The 16,649-nt window shown below is 35.8% G+C and overlaps 1 protein-coding gene across 1 annotated transcript in view; it reads left to right on the forward strand.

Annotated features, from left to right (window-relative positions):
• MALRD1 (MAM and LDL receptor class A domain containing 1) overlaps positions 1 to 16,649 on the forward strand; it is a 534,334-nt gene that overhangs the window by 68,519 nt on the left and 449,166 nt on the right. The window contains exons 13-14 of the mRNA XM_033100523.1: positions 7,664 to 7,837; positions 16,444 to 16,564. Coding sequence (XP_032956414.1) covers positions 7,664 to 7,837; positions 16,444 to 16,564 — 295 coding nt within the window. The remainder of the gene's footprint in view (positions 1 to 7,663; positions 7,838 to 16,443; positions 16,565 to 16,649) is intronic.

The following is a 16,649-nucleotide window of genomic DNA, read 5'->3' on the forward strand; positions in this document are numbered from 1 at the left end:
CTCACTGTTAGTACTCTTTGAGTTGGGGGCGGAATATTTGGATTACTTTCTAATACTTTCCAGTTTAGGAAGTAGCTGTAGGCTGTTAGAGGAGGTTTTTTATAGTCTGGGATATATATAACTAATGTTCTCTCCCAAAGGAATGTTTTAAGAATACAGTATTCCTTTTTTATAAGTCAGTGGTAGTGTGTGATACAACCTTTCATAAAAGTTACAGAATAAGGGAACAGACCAAATTCTTATCTCGTTGAGTAATCAGAAAATCCAGCCGATCTTTCTCATTGGAACACATTGATAATGGCTGTATTCATGGAACAGCAAATGTTCTTCATTATAAAATGATAGACTGTGAGGCAGTGAGAGAACTGGCACTTTGTATGATGAAAGCCTTCATTTTATAACATCATATGACTTTTTTCTCTACATTATCATATCAGGCTAACACAGTTAAGAATTTTTTTAAAAGGACTTTAAAGGAAGATGAAGCTATCTTTTGAGTATCCTTTTGCAATAGCAGACTTTTAGGGTCATTTTTCATGCATTACCTTGTACTTTATGTATAGCCAACACATGGCACCAACATGCACAATTGTTCCTAGTTAATCATTGTTCAAGATGTGGACTTTAATTTAAAAGCTTCAAACGTTCCTTCAGTCACTGGTGGAAACTTGGTGTTTTTCCCTTTAATGGCCAGGAGATACCGTGTTTCCCTGAAAATAAGACCTATCAGGACAATCAGCTCTAATGCGGTCTATTGGAGCAAAAATTAATATAAGACCTGGTCTTATTTTACTATAATATAAGACCCAGTCTGATATGATATGATATGATATATGATATGCTATAATACGATATAATATAATACCAGGTCTTATGTTAATTTGTGCTCCAAAAGATTCATTAGAGCTGATGGTCCGGCTAGGTCTTATTTTCGGAGAAACACGGTAGGACAAATAGAACATGTGGGAGCCAGAGCCACTATTTCTTATTGGTATTGAAATGCTCTTACTGTTTTCAATTAACTAGGAAATATCAAATATGAAGGGGATTTATGTGGATTAATATTTTATGAGTTTTCATATTTGAGTTACTGTACAAAAGACGTAATATCTCACTTTGAGGACTTCACAGCTAAATACACAAAGATTGATAGTATTAAGCTTCTGCTTTCACTGCTCGTTTGTATTAGGTTGGTGCAAAAGTAATGGCGGTTTTGGACTGAATGTTAAATCATTATAATAACTAGGCTCAGACACATCTTTATTAATCAAAATAGGAACCATTACAATCAACACATGCCAATGAGAAGTAAATTTGTTTATTCCTGTAGCATAAAAATCTGTGCTTTGGGATTCGACAAACTCTTGGAAAGCATTTTCTGCATCCTGCTGGTGGTCACGATGCTTGAAGAAGTGGTAGGTGGTTGGCGAGAAGTCAGATGAATATGGTGGATGAGGCCAAACTTTGTAGTCCAACTCGTTCAACTTTTGAAGCGTTGGTTGTGCCACGAGCGGTCAGGTGTTGTCATGGAGAAGAATTGGGCTGTTTCTGTCGACCATTGCCGGCTGCAGGCATTGCAGTTTTCAGTGCATCTCATTGATTTGCTGAGCATACTTCTCAGATGTAATGGTTTTGCCAGGATTCAGAAAACTGTAGTTGTTGAGACCAGCAGCAGACCACCAAACAGTGACCATGACCTTTTTTTGGTGCAAGTTTGGCTTTGGGAAGTGCTTCGGAGCTTCTTCTTGGCCCAACCACTGAACTGGTCATCGCCGGTTGTCATATACAATCCACTTTTCATTGCACATCACAATCTGATCAAGAAATGGTCTGTTATTATTGTGTAGAATAAGAGAAGATGGCACTTCAAAATGACAATTGTTTTGATTTGCGGTCAGCTTATGAGGCACTCACTTATCGAGCTTTTTCACCTTTCTAATTTGCTTCAAATGCTGAACAACCGTACAATGGTCGACATTGAATTGTTTGGCAACTTCTTGTGTAGTTGTAAGAGGATCAGCTTCAATGATTGCTCTCAGTTGGTCGTTGTCAACTTCTGATAGCCGGCCACTACACTCCTCATCTTCAAGGCTCTCGTGTCCTTTGCAAAACTTCTTGAACCACCACTGCACTATACGTTCATTAGCAGTTCCTGGGCCAGATGTGTTGCTGATGTTGCGAATTGTTTCCGTTTTATGACCCATTTTGAACTCGATTAAGAAAATCGCTCGAATTTGCTTATTGTCTAACATCATTTCCATAGTCTAAAATACATGTAAAATAAATAGCAAGTAATAAGACATTAGCAAAAAAGCATCGAGTGAGAAAGGCACATTAAAATGGTGTATGTTGACCATTGTACGGTTATGTTTAACCACATTTATTTCAGAATGTATTCCAATATCAAAGGCAACTTTCAACAATGCAAAAACCGCAATTAGGTTTGCACCAAACTAATGTATTTTTTTTAAATTCCTCAATGTGTTCTGCACTTATGTTAATATTTTCATTAAAAAATTCATAAAATTAAAAAAAATGAATGAAGATATCATGGAAAAGATAGATGAAGCAAGAGATGAGTTGTTTCCAAAATAATTTGTGTTAGGGCCAGGGTACACATTTGCATCTCAGTTTTCCAGCAGCCAAAGCAGAGAGAGAAAGACATTTGAGTCATCATTTGATTCAGATTGTAGAACGTAAAAAGAAAAAGAACAGAAATAGTTCTGAGACACGTCCCCTGAAAGCTTGCAGCGATACCAATGGAAACGTTCTTTCTCTGATTCAACACACACCTCATGCTCACCTGATCAGCCGTCAGTGCTGGGCATACAAGAGAGACAACCTCAACACATGCTTGGCCTAACAAAACGTTGAGTTTAGTGAGGGATACTGACAGCCATTCAGTGTTAAGTGTTACCAAGGGTGAGTACAGTATAACAATGATAACCCACTTATAAGAACTCTCTCAACAAGTTTTGAAAGGTCCTGTCTTATAATGTTCTCCAAGTAGAGTGATGAACTCTTATCAAAGACAAATTTAGAAAAAAAAAATAATAATTATGGAGTACATTTGGAATGGTGTGATCATGCTTTGTTCCCTGATTGTTTTGTTTAACCCAAGGATAGATAGATGTTAGAGTGTGTGATCGATTCTAAAGGAAGCAGGTTATTGTGGAAAGGCACTCTCTCCACTTGTGTATGATCAAAACACATGGCGATTAATCACTTAAATAAGAAAAACAGATTATACTGTTTTGAAGACTTCTAACTTCTACTTAAGCTTTTTCAGGCAAAGAATACACCGGCAAAAGAATTATGAGTAGGAGTCCTAAAAGTCACTATGGTAATGATGAGGTGTGTGGTGTATGTGTGTGTGTGGTGAATGATCTCTCGTCTCAGATGGACTTATTCCCACCTGAATTTTGAGGAGCTAATATTGTAACTTGTTTCCTTTCTTTTAACTTTTTTTTCTTTGACTATTTTTATTATTCTAGATGTTGAAGACATAGCAAGTATAGCAATATGAGACAGGGTCTGATGTAAAGGAGAGAAAGCAGAGGTAGCTGAGCGTTCACAATACACCTGAGAAAGACCTGACCGAGCAGCTCTGAGACAGGGAGACAATCCAAACAAAGACCATAGGAAAGGTGAGGAAAAAAGCAGAACATTTGAAGAGTAGAGTTTCAATTGGAGACTGACCAAAGTCACCTGGAACAGAAAAGAGAAATAGGGAAGAAAAGATTTGAAACTTCTAAATAATGCCCTACTATGTCCTTAACAGAATTAAGTATCAGAGAACCAGCCATTCTCCAGGGAGCACCACAGGGCACCTTAGACATCAAAGAGCAAGTGGCACAACTGAGATCATCCCCTTAACCTATACGGAATAGATAAATCACCTGATACGGTGTGATTTCCTTTGGTAGTTAAAATTAAGAGTTTGATATTTTTAAACATACAAATAACATAAAATCAGAAAATACAATACAAACCGTAAACCAATTTGAGCTTTATTTTTTTCTCCAATTTGCAATTAAAAGTACTGCTTTGTTGGAGGCTTTTATAATCATATGAAATTCTCTTGAGTACAGTGGTCAGGGTCTCACATAGTCACACTGTATGTAAAACGTGCTTCAGTGAAAACCCAAGAGCAATAAAACCAAGCCTTTCACACTAACATTTTATTTAACTGCTTTTTAATGAATTGGGCATGAGTCAAGCAAATAACATCCTTTTACAATGACAAGTAGTAAATTAATGTTAAATGGTTGGTGTAATTTTAACTTAGGTGCTTTGCAGCTCCGTTTAGTGGACCTTTCTGTGATGATGGAAATCAAGGCCCTGTGGTATGTCTGGATTGGTAGCCATTAGTTGCATATCACTATTGAGCACTTAAAATGTGATGAGTATAACTGAGAAAATGATTTTTAAATTATGTTCAATGTTAATTAATTTACATGTAAATAACCACAAAGCTTGCACACTTGATAAGTGCCTATCTGAAATTACAGGTGTGTTAATATAATAACTTTTGTTTGATGATTTTACCCTTGCCATTATTAAATTTGAAAAGACTATAGAAGATTTCCTTGTCTATCATAAACTCAAGAATTCTTTTTAAGTCTCAATTATGTGAACATAGTAAATGAAATATAAGTTCTAAGCCTCTATTCTATTGATTATGGATCCCCTTGGTTTTTACTCTTAAGACACTATTAAAATAAATTCACACTGGTTATGTACTGAGTGACAGTTTGACAGCTTGAAATTCTGATGGGGCTTGCACATCTCTTGTACAACTAGGTTTAAAGCCTGCTTTGCATATTTACAAGTTTGGAACATGCTGAAATTACAGCAGGGATCTAAAATTTAATTGTAATTGGGGAACATAAATCCTCCCTTTCCATAGAATTTAATTAAACACTCCCATTTGCCTTTCCATTCCTTGCTTATCTGTCGAGGTCTGAATTTAGGTGAGCATGGAGATAAAATCTGAAGTGAAATGGACAACCAGAAATCATTTTTTTGATCAGATGGTGACAATTAAGTAGACATTTGGGAAAAAAAACAAAACAAAAAAACTTGTTTCACATTGGAATAGTAAATGCTTGATATGTTAAAAGGAATAATATTTTTAAAAAGCATTTAATGAAATTTTGTCAACTTTCATCTCCACTGAAATTGGTGCCGACAATGAAATAAATGGGTAGCACTAATACCTGTCCGTGTAACAAAATAAAAGCAATGACGGAAGGAAAAAAGCAAGAATTTAAAATAATGAAACAAAAAATGAATTACTTTGTATCCAAAGAGAAGATTTTTGTTTCTGTGGGGTCTCGTCCCTGAATGGTGTATTTTTCTTTGAAAAATGCAGCCTTAAGACACTCTATGTCATAATGAGAAGGAAAAAACAAACCAAAAAAAACAAAAAAAACCCTGCTGTGCTTGAACTTATTTTTATGGAGGTTTTGTTGACATATTTTATAGAGTGAATTGTACAGCCATTGAGGGAATTAATTTTTGCCTCCCATAGTGCCCAGTACATAGTAAATAAATGGTCAGTAAATAAATATTGGCTGAATTCTATGTTATAGTTAATGTTAGCAGCAGCTAAAGTTATCCTCTCTGTATATTTTCTTCACTTCCCAGTTAACCTATCAAAATTATTTATTTATTTATTTGTTTGTTTGTTTCAGGTGTACAAAACAACATAGTGATTAGACATTTACACCCCTCACAAAGTGATAACCCCAGCAAGTCTACTACCCATCTGACACCATATATAGCTATTGTAGTACCATTGACTATATTCCCTATGCTGTACTTTATGTCTTGTGACTATATATTCTTTTAATTATAGTTGACATTCAATAGTATTTTATATTAGTTTCAGGTGTACAGTGTAGTGGTTAGGCATTTAGATACTTTATGAAGTCCAGTACCCGTCTGACACTATATGTAGTTTTTTAATATTATTGACTATATTCCCAATACTGTATTTCACATCCTTATGACTATTTTGTAACTACCAAATTGTATTTCTGAATCCCTTCACTTGTCTTACCCAACCCCAACTCCCCTCCCATGTAGCAACCATCAGTTTGTTCCCTGTATCTATGAGTCTAGTTCTGTTTTGTTTGTTCATTTATTCTGTTCTTTAGATTCCACATATAAATGAGATCATATGGTATTTGTCTTTCTCTGACTTATTTCACTCAGCATAATATCCTCTAGGTCCATCCATGTTGTTGCAGATGGTAAGATTTCATTCTTTTTTATGGCAGCTCAATACTCTACTGTAAATATGTGCTACCTCTTCTTTATCTGATTATCTACTGAGGAGTATTTTGGTTTCCATACTTTGGCTGTTGTGAATAGCGCTGTAGTAAACATAGGGGAGCATATATCTTTTCAAATTGGTGTTTTGGATTTCTTTGGATAAATACCCAGGAGTGGAATAGCTGGGTCATAAGGTAGTTCTATTTTTATTTCTTTTGAGAAACCTCCATACTGTTTTCCATTTTTTCCATACTGCACCCATTTACAATTCCACCAACAGTGCATAAGGGATTCCTTTTCTCCACATCCTTGCCAGCACTTGTTTGTTGATTTATTGATGACACCCATTCTGACAGGTGTGAGGTGGTATCTCATTGTGGTTTTTACTTTCATTTCTCTGATGATTAGTGATGTTGACCATCTTTTCATATAGCTATTGGCCATCTGTATGTTCTCTTTGGAGAAATGTCTGTTCAGGTCCTCTGCCCATTTTTTTAATTGGATTGTTTGTTTCTTTGGTTTTGAGTTGTATGAATTTTTTTATAAATTTTGGATATTAATCCCTTACCAGATGCATCATTGGCAAGTAACTTCTCCCATTCAGCAGGTTTTTGTTTTGTTGCTAGTTTCCTTTGCTGTGAAAAACTTTTAATTTTGATGTAGTCCCATTTGCTTATTTTTTTCTTTTCTTTCCTTTGACAGAGGAGATAAATCAGTAAAAATATTACTAAGGGTAATGCTTTTAGATTATGTCATCTTTAATGGTGAGTAAGAAGCAAAGAGACCAAGTGTCCCTACCTTCAAAAAGAACATTTTCTGACTTGGATTAAATTATTAATTAAATTACATATGAGCTCTCAAGTTCTTTGATAATGTCACAACAGAGAAGGGATTAATTAAAGTATTAATTACAGTTTTCTTTTATGTGAGAAAACAGTGTTTCAAGAAAACTTTTTCTTGGTTCAGTGTTTGAGACATCAAGGAGAATGAATAGGAATGCCGGGTTTGGTGGCTTTGAGACAGAACGTGTGCTTCCTGAGATTTATAAGAAGCCAGAGACAAGGCTGCTGGGAAACTTCCATGATGGTGTGGACCAATATGTGCCCTCAGACTTGTCTTAGTAGTATGCTAGTGCCCCATTTTTTTAGACATCTTCATGGCATGTGTTAAATATACCATTTAGTGCGACCACCTTGAGCCTTTTCTTAAGGGGAGAATACAAAGTCTGGCAAAGGAAGTGCTTAGCATTTTCTGGGCTTACACACAAGGGGGAAAGGAGAATTGAGAAGATTATATTTAACACCAAAGTAGTTTCAGATAGTTTTAATTATAGCAGAGCTAATAGAGACAGTTTAATGGAATACTCAAAAACATTTTTCAACAGGTGCGGTTTTGGTATCATTTATCTCAGCATTCACATCTCTCAATTTTTACAAGAACATCACTGGATGGGAATTTGCAAAAGCAAGGGGATCTAATTGGAATCTCCGAATCACAGTGGAGACAAGCAAAAATCGATCTCTATGCAACGGCTGGAGAATTTACTCTGCCTTTTCAGGTAAGCACATAAGAAATTCATAAAACTTAGCAGAAGATACCTATTTCATGCTAATCTTCTCAGACAACAATGACACATATATCCTATAAATGTGTTTAATATCAATAAAGCAAGTACATTCACAATCAGGGATGAGTAGAAAGGTTATCTTGACTAAGTGCTGAAGAATTATTTGTAGGAGCTTAGCAAAAGTGGAGATAAAAATTGAACAGGATGGTAGAGAGAAGAGTTAACAGGAAAATGTTTTTGTTTTTGTCTAAGTGTAGATGGTGGATTATTTGAGACAGTGAAAAAAACCTTACTTGGGCTACACTCGCATTTCACTCCTACTGCTTTATTTTCTGCTGCCCATTAATATTGAGGATTTTCATCAAGTTTTAATGTCATTTTCTTGGTTAATAATAAAAGAAGGCAACTGTAGCTTATCAAATGGGTACCCCAGCTTCCATCCTCTTGGATATGGCTCCCTTCTGGATGATGTTTGAAATGAGCTATTTTAGAAACTAGATTTAGAAACTAGGTAGAATACATTGCCTTTGGAGTAAGGTGGTCTGAGTTCTGATCTGCTCAGCTCATGGTTTGTGAAGTGACTATGCGCGTATTACATCTTTGAGTTTCAAATTTCCCGATCTGTGAAACCACAGTGGTGGTCAAAGCCATACTTTAGGGGACTCTGCATATTAAAGAGAAAGTTGCCATCGTGGCTGTGAACGTGGGCTCTGGAGCCTGAGGTTCAAGCCCAGGTAGATGTGCCCTCACTGGGAAGTTGCTTAATCCCTCTGCAGTTCTGTTTCTTCTTCTGTAAATGGGGGATCGGATGCGGGGGAGGTGAGAATCATTGTTGGGGTCCCTGATAAATAGCTCACCTCATCTGGTCCTCGTTTCTGAACCAATTGAGATAAACATAGAAGTCAAACAGATAGAGAGAAAAGTATTTTAGAGATGATGCCTTTAGAATCTGCAGGCATATTTGTAAAATAATACTTCCCATCAGAATAAACATATTCACCCAGAGAACAGCTGATGCTGCTAGAGAAATACAGGACTGACACTTTGGGGGAAGCCTTTTACCACAGGCAAGGGATGGATCAGAGTGCATGCCTCCTGAAGACTGGCTGGCTCACGAAAGGTGGGGGTGAGTGAGAGACAAAGAAGATTCACTGAACATGTCACTTATTCTCTGACATCAGTCAGTGACATCCGCCTTCTCTCACAGGTAAGAGTGAGGGGTCAGTAGTAGTGTTACCACCTCAGGAATATTCCCATCTATGGAAACGGGCGAAGAAGCATCGGCTCCCATTAGTATTATCGACTTTATGATTATGTGAGGATTAAATAATCTATATGTGCTAAGTACACGGAAGATGATCTGGCACAGAGTACACACACAGTTATCTATTATGATTTCTGTGTTTACTACTTGGACATTGTCTGGGAAGAGTAGGCACTCAAGCAATGTTAGTATCTTTATTTTGAAAAGCAGTTTCCTCTTGACCAGAACTCTGGGCTCAGTGATTAGAGACTTCTTCACTTAGTGAAGGTCTCCAAACTTCCCAGATTCTCAAGGATCATATCTATGATTCTATGCCCATATCTAATGGTAAAAACACCATGAACCTGTTAACTCGTAATGGGAAAACATTTGATAAAGGCCAGTCATAGTTTTAGGGTCAGTTGTCATTCCACGTGACAGGACAAACAAAACCAACTTTTGAAAATTTGCCTCATTTATATTTTATATAAACTTATTTATTAGGTTTATTTTTAGTTTGAATGAAATTTACCATTAAGATCTTTCAGAGGCTCTCATTAATTGACATTATGGGGAGAAAACAGAATGTTCTTGTCCATACAAAAACCTGAACGTGAATGTCTATAGCAGCTTTATTCATTATTGCCTAAACTTGGAAGAAACCAAGACGTTCTTCAATAGGTGAATGGATAAACTGTGATACATCCTCCAGATAACGGAATATTATTCAGTATTTAAAACAAAGGAGTTATCGAGCCATGAAAAGGCATGGAGGAACCAAAATTCATGTGACTAAGTGAAAGAAGTCAATCTAAAAAGGTCACATGCTGTATGATTCCAAGTGTATGACATTCTGGAAAAGGTAAAACTATGGAGACAGTAGAAAGATCAGTGATTGCCCAGGGATGGGGGAAGGGGGCAGGCGGAGAGGATGGATGAGTAGGCAGAGCACAGAGGATTTTTAAGGCAGTGAAAATTCTCTGTGTGATGTTATAATGATGGCTACATGTCATTAGGCCCTGGTTCAAGTCCGTAGAATGTACAATACCACGAATGAACCGTAATATAAGCTATGGACTTTGGTGAGTGTGATATGTAAATGTAGGCTCTGCAGTGAAACACATGTCCCATTCTGGTGGGAATGTTGATAATGGAGACTATGCATATGTGGGAGTAGGAGGCATATGTAAAACTCTGCACCTTCCCGTCAACTTTGCAGTGAACCTAAAATTGCTCTAAAAGTCTTAATGATAAAACAAAACGAAACCAAACCCAGAATGTCCTTCGTTAGTGCTAGTTATCTGAGAAATAGTATGAGTTGAAACACGTGCCATTCCTTTCTAGGCTTGGAGGCACTCATTAGCCTATCACTATTATTAAAGAGTTTCCATGTTACGTAGTTTTTTCCTCTTTAATATTTCTTTTTTTGGGTTTTGGTTTTTGTTTTGCTCTGTTTTGCTGTGTAAATTGAGACTACTCTTTATTACCTGGGGCATGTTAACTATTTTTAGCTAAACCAGTAGTTCGATAGAGTTCTATAATTGGGCATCCACAGATCTGTGACGCTTTCTAACGCAGCCCTGCTCTGCTATTCCCCTTTCTCCCTTTAACCCACCCATGGGGTCTCAGTACCACATGTTGGCTTTTTCTCTCTCCCCAGTCGGGGGGTCATACTCAGCACCAATCAGCCTCTGCTTAATTGTGATGTCCCCCTAGAGAAGGGAGTGGTCCTGGGTTCTCGCTAGGCCTCAGCCATGTTTAATTCACCACTGAATTAAACATTAAAAGTGAGGAGTTTTGTCTCTTCCTCTGTTCTTTCTTAATCCTATTTCTTGACTGTAGTACAAGTTTGTCTTAGACACTACAGGTGAGTGAAAAGAAAAAAATAAGAAAAATCCCCTCAGTGTCACCATTAAGAAGCCCATTACAGGTCCACAAACTCTGATCAGCCATCGGGCAGTTTAACATTTGGAAAAAAACGAATTTTGAGGCAAAACTAACCTGACCTGAACCACGTGAGGCCTTCAGGCAGTTCATGTCGTGATGGGATTGATTTGCAGTGCTGCCTCCAAGCTCCCTGAGGGAACCGTGTAATCCAAACCATGTGTATTAGATTAACATCCTCAACCCCGAACTATTCAAAGCTCAAAGCCCAGCTGGCCCCAAAGACGTTAGATAAAGAATTGCGGGCCTGTGTTAACATTCTGGTGTGAATCAGTCCAGATTTTATACACACAAACACACAGACACAAGTACACAGTACATAACTATGCACAGTCACACACAGATACATATGTACAGTGCTATTTAATACACAATAACATACATGTTATTAAATCTATCAAATAGGAAATACAGAGGGAGGCAAATACCCACGTATTCACACCTTAGATTAGCTAATGTTAATGTTTTGTTTGCTTATGATGTTAATGTGTGTTTGCCTATAAAGATGCAGCTTTGTCCTCTCTGTATCCCTTTCTTTCCCATTTCTTACCCTCTTCAGGAAAAAAAAAAATGCTACTATTATGTTGGTTTTAATCTGATTTCTCTAAGTGTATATTCATAAAATGTGGAAATATGCAGGAGGATTCTAGCCAGCTGCTGTTCTGCTTCATTCTTTTATCAACAACAAATGGAAACAATGTTATACCTACAAATTGTCAATCTACCTTTTAAATATTAATTTATTTACTAATTTAAAGTTTATTGGGGTGACTTCTTAAAATATTTAAATATTTCAGGTTTATCTTCTTGGAAACAGGCTTCTTTGACCCTTGAAATTTAGTGGACTGCATCATTTAAGGGTGACCTTAGTCATCGCCTGGCCTTCAGTTCAATGTGAATAAACTCTGAACGTATTTATACAGTGTAATCCAGTCCAATCCAAATACTGGGGAGGGGAAAAGCATTAGACACCATGACCTCTGTGTTCCCTTGTAACCATGGAATTCTGATTCATTGCGGTCCTTTTGATATTTCTCGTACACATCATAACAGAGTGCAAATTGCTTTGAGTTCCTTAGGAGATAAGCACCCTTAGTCAGGCTCTCTTCTTCCCGGGGGAAAAGGAATAGGCTTACTGTTTATTCTTTAAGAACAGCAAATTAACAGCTTTAATATCCTCTCCATTTCCTGTACAGTTTTTATTGGAAGAATGTGAGTCAAATAGTTAACAGTATTCTTTCCAATCTGTTTTAACTTGAACTGCTCATTTGATATGTTCAGCTTTTCACACAAATGTATTTATTTAATTTACATTCCCCCCCGCCAACTGCTGTTCTTAGTTTTCATATCTAAAGGTGGTGCTTCTTTTGGAGTACTGTCCATTGATTTCCAGTTGGTCTACTTTCTTTGAGTTTCCTATTAAAACATAATTGTGTCATATTTTAGAATTCACTTTAAAATGACCCTTTTGTGAAATTTTCTAGTAGGATTGATACCATGTTCATTCTTTATCCAAGTCAGTGATATAAATCAATAACAATTTCCTGACATTAGTTGAAGATTCAGTGAAGGGTAAGATTTATAACAAAAAAGTGAATGCTGGTCTAGTTTTGGTCAAGTTGTTATGTCCTCAGCCTTCTTGATCTAGGGCTTCATTAAGTCCTGTTTTGTCAGGTAATTCTGTTTTTGCAGTGTCTGCTAAACACCAGTTACCTCCTTATTTCATTAGAGGGATGCAGTCTAGCATAGTTATTAAATGGCTCAGGTTACATATTTTTCTTACTAGATATGTGACCTTTGGGCAATTACTTCAGGTCTTGAAGCTTTTGTTTCCTTTGTTTTAAAAATGAAGATGAAAATAGCACCATCTTCACAGGGTTAAACTAGTGAACATGCCTTGTATGTAGTAAGCTCTAAATAAATGTTAGCTGCTGCTCTTATTGATACCACCATCATTCAAAAATTACCATATTCAAGTTTTTTCTTGTTATATTCTCACCTTCTCCATTTCCTCTTTGATTCATATTTATTGTTCTTGTTATTCTTTTTGTTTTCTTAAAAAACACACACACACACACACACACAAGATATCGAAGCACCAAAATGTAAATATGCTTGTTGAGTATTTCTCTGGAAAAGCTTCCCTTGGTTTTGCAGGTGTGAAAAATAATCACTTGATTATAAACAGCATTTATAAGTGGTGATTCCTGAAAACAAAACAAGAAATTATTTTGCTCATTCAGGGAGTTATGCAATTAAATGAAACAAATTTCAGCAAGATGCTGAAAAATGGTTTTAGAAGGAAAAGGCATCTATTACTGTATTTCATTTGAAATTCAAATTCTCAAGTTGCCTTGAGAATCTTATGAAATGGAGTTTTCACTCTTCCTTCATCCATGGTTGAAACATCTCTTCTAAGCAACCTCTTTCTCACTTACTGATTATTAACTGATAGTGTAGTTCCCCAAAGGAATGGTCACAAATCAAAATATCAGCTTGGTCACAACAAGCAATAAATGACAGGAATAGTCAAGATGATTTTGAAATCATCTGATGATATTATTTACAGATAGAATATACATTTTTAGAGGAAGTGACCATTTTTCTTTTTAAATTTAGAAGTAATTAATGGTAGAATTATAATTTTTCACTTCATCGTCCTAAATTTCATTGTATAGAAGTAAACAAACAGAGGTGTTGATGAACTAATATCATTTTTATTTGGCTTTGGAAGTTGTTTTATACATTTTAATATGGATATCTAAAAGAGTCTAGTGGTTCCCTTCATAAATATAATAATGAATAAAAGGAAAGCCTTCAGTATTAAAGATGTCCCAAATAAATTACAATAACTTAATGGTGATAAGCATAATATATTTCACAATTACAATGTCTGTGCATATTTCATCAAAATCCTTTTTTAAACCCTGTCATTATTTTATGCCTCTTGTATGAAGGCCAAATTTCTCAGTTGGCCAAGATGCTACAGAAACCAGTTCTTATTAGAATTTTTAAAATTATGAAAATTAGATACATCTCATTATAAAGTATGATAAAGGCAAAGATAAGGCAATAGTTACTCTTGACCACCGTCACCTCCCATCATAGTCTTTATCTTGAGGTAACTATAGATACTAATTTATTTTTACTTGTAAACCTTTTTTTATTTATGTAATATGTATGTAGATAGAACATATATCAACAAATCTAAACCACTGTATGTTTTAACCTAAGTAGTATCATACCATAAGTTTTTTTCTGTAACTTAATTTTTTACTCGGAAACACATGTTGAAGGCCTTTCCATATTAGCACATAGAGATAGATATTATTTTTAACTGGCATAATAATCCAAAGTCTATGTCATCATTTATTTATTGATTCACATTTGAATTACTCCTATTCATTTTTTATCAAACCCAGCATTGAAATAAACTTTCCCACAGGCCGTCATGTGTGTGCCTATGAGTGTCTCTCTAGGGAAAATGCTGACAAGTGGGCTTAATTTCTATAATCTATGCTATTTTTCTTTTTAATTAATGCTATCCAATTGGGCTGCACCAATTCATGGCACCTATCCTTTCCATCTACATATTACTGAATTAATTATTTGTTCTCTTAAAATCCTATACTCTTATGTAGGGGGGAAAGCTTTCCTCAATCCTTATAGACCTACTACTCTTCAGACCTGACTGAGTCTGAAAATTAAACTGAAAAAGGAGATCGACAGGAGAAAAATATATGCAACTATTTAATGTAAATTTTACATGACATGTGAGTCTTCCTTCATAAGGACATGAAGACCTGAAGACACAGTTAATTCTGAGTGTTTTTATGTGAAGTTTGATGAAGACTACACAGTCATGGCAGATGCACTATGACAAGGAGTCTGAGGAAAGTGCAGTTATCTGGGGGGCCCTGAGCAAGGACTGTGCATTCAGATTCCTCTCTGTGTCCTTTTGTCCTCGGTGATAAGGATACTCCTTTCCTCCAGATATAGGGAGGGCACCTCTGATGGGAAGGCATTACGATCTGATTCAGGGGAAGATCCAAAAGTTTATCCTGCACATCCCATTTCTCAGATTCCTTCAGCTTGAAACATTCAGTGTGCCAAGTTGCCATATTTTCAGGTAGCATGTCTCAACCCTCATTACAATACCAAATGTTTTCTAATTATGCCAAACAGGTTCCCATCTCCTTGATTTTGCTTGTAATATTATTAGTTTCTCAAAGTAACAAAATCTTAGGCAGCAATTATAACTGAAGTTTAGTATTACTTCAGATCTTTGTTCAAATTCCGTCTCACATTCCTGGCAGAGAAATAATGAGGTGCTTTTCTTTGATTCTCCTACCGTGTTTCCCCGAAAATAAGACTGGGTCTTATATTAATTTTTGCTTCAAAAGAGATATTAGGACATGTTTTCAGGGGATGTCTTATTTTTTCATGTACAACAATGTACATTTATTTAAATATAGTCGTGTCATCTTCTGGAACTTTGTCATAACGTACTAATTGTGTCCATCTGGCTGACGATCTTAACTGGGGCTTATTTTTGGGGTAGGTCTTATTTTCGGGGAAACACAATAGTATCTTATACATATCTCTTATATGTCACTACTGGTGTAGTTTAGTTGTTCATGTGTCACACCAAGTAAACTGTAAAATCTTTGAGATCGGAGATCCTCCCTGATAAGCTGGAGATGAATTATTAGCTATGTCCTCCGTTGGTGGTCCTGCTTTGCGTCCTTAAGAGTCCAGACATAATCTCTGTCTTTTATTTATTTATTTTTTAATCGTAGAATAACAACATAATAATGTGAGTGAATAACGAGAGCAAATAAATTATATGAGTCATTATTCAGAGTGTTAGACTAAATTCAATAGATGCCTCTGAGGGCTTTAGCGTAAGAATATTACTAACTACTGTATATGGTTCCTAACCACTGTATATGTTTTACCTCATTAAATTTATGTATATGTATACATAATATAGAAGAGTAAATATTCTGATATGAAAATGAATCATTGCCTCCAGCAGACCCATTAGGAATGGATTTGTCTCTCAACTAAATTAAGTTGTAAACCACACAGTTGATTACTCCAAAGAACACATTTTAAATGCACACGATTCCTAATATTTCCAATGGGAAGGCAATCTTTCAGAAGTGATGGATTTTTACAACTTTTAATTAAAACAAAGTTACCTAAGGTATTAAGGTCACATCTGAAGCTGTCAAAACAGTTATGACTTTATAAGTTTATAATTTTAATGTTCTGGTTAAAACAGTTTTCTAAAGTTAGATGGGAAGATGTGACAGATGCTAAAGAGCTTCTCTACACAAAGAAATGTGATTTTCAGTTATTGACTTTTATGGTATATTTTTAATAATTTGTCTTTTTATAATTATAGTTAATTTTAGAAGCAACTGTTTTATCATCAAATGCTAGTGTTGCTCTAGATGACATCAGTATATCCCAGGAATGTGAAATTTCATATGAATTACTTCCAGATGCCAACATAGTAAACAAAGGTGAGTTTTTTTTGTTATTAGTTTCTCAAAGTAACAAAATTGTCATTGCAATTTTAAACATTGAAATAATTAGTTCTTCTTGATG

This window comes from Rhinolophus ferrumequinum, assembly GCF_004115265.2.
Source record: "Rhinolophus ferrumequinum isolate MPI-CBG mRhiFer1 chromosome 5 unlocalized genomic scaffold, mRhiFer1_v1.p scaffold_110_arrow_ctg1, whole genome shotgun sequence".
NCBI lineage: Eukaryota > Metazoa > Chordata > Mammalia > Chiroptera > Rhinolophidae > Rhinolophus > Rhinolophus ferrumequinum.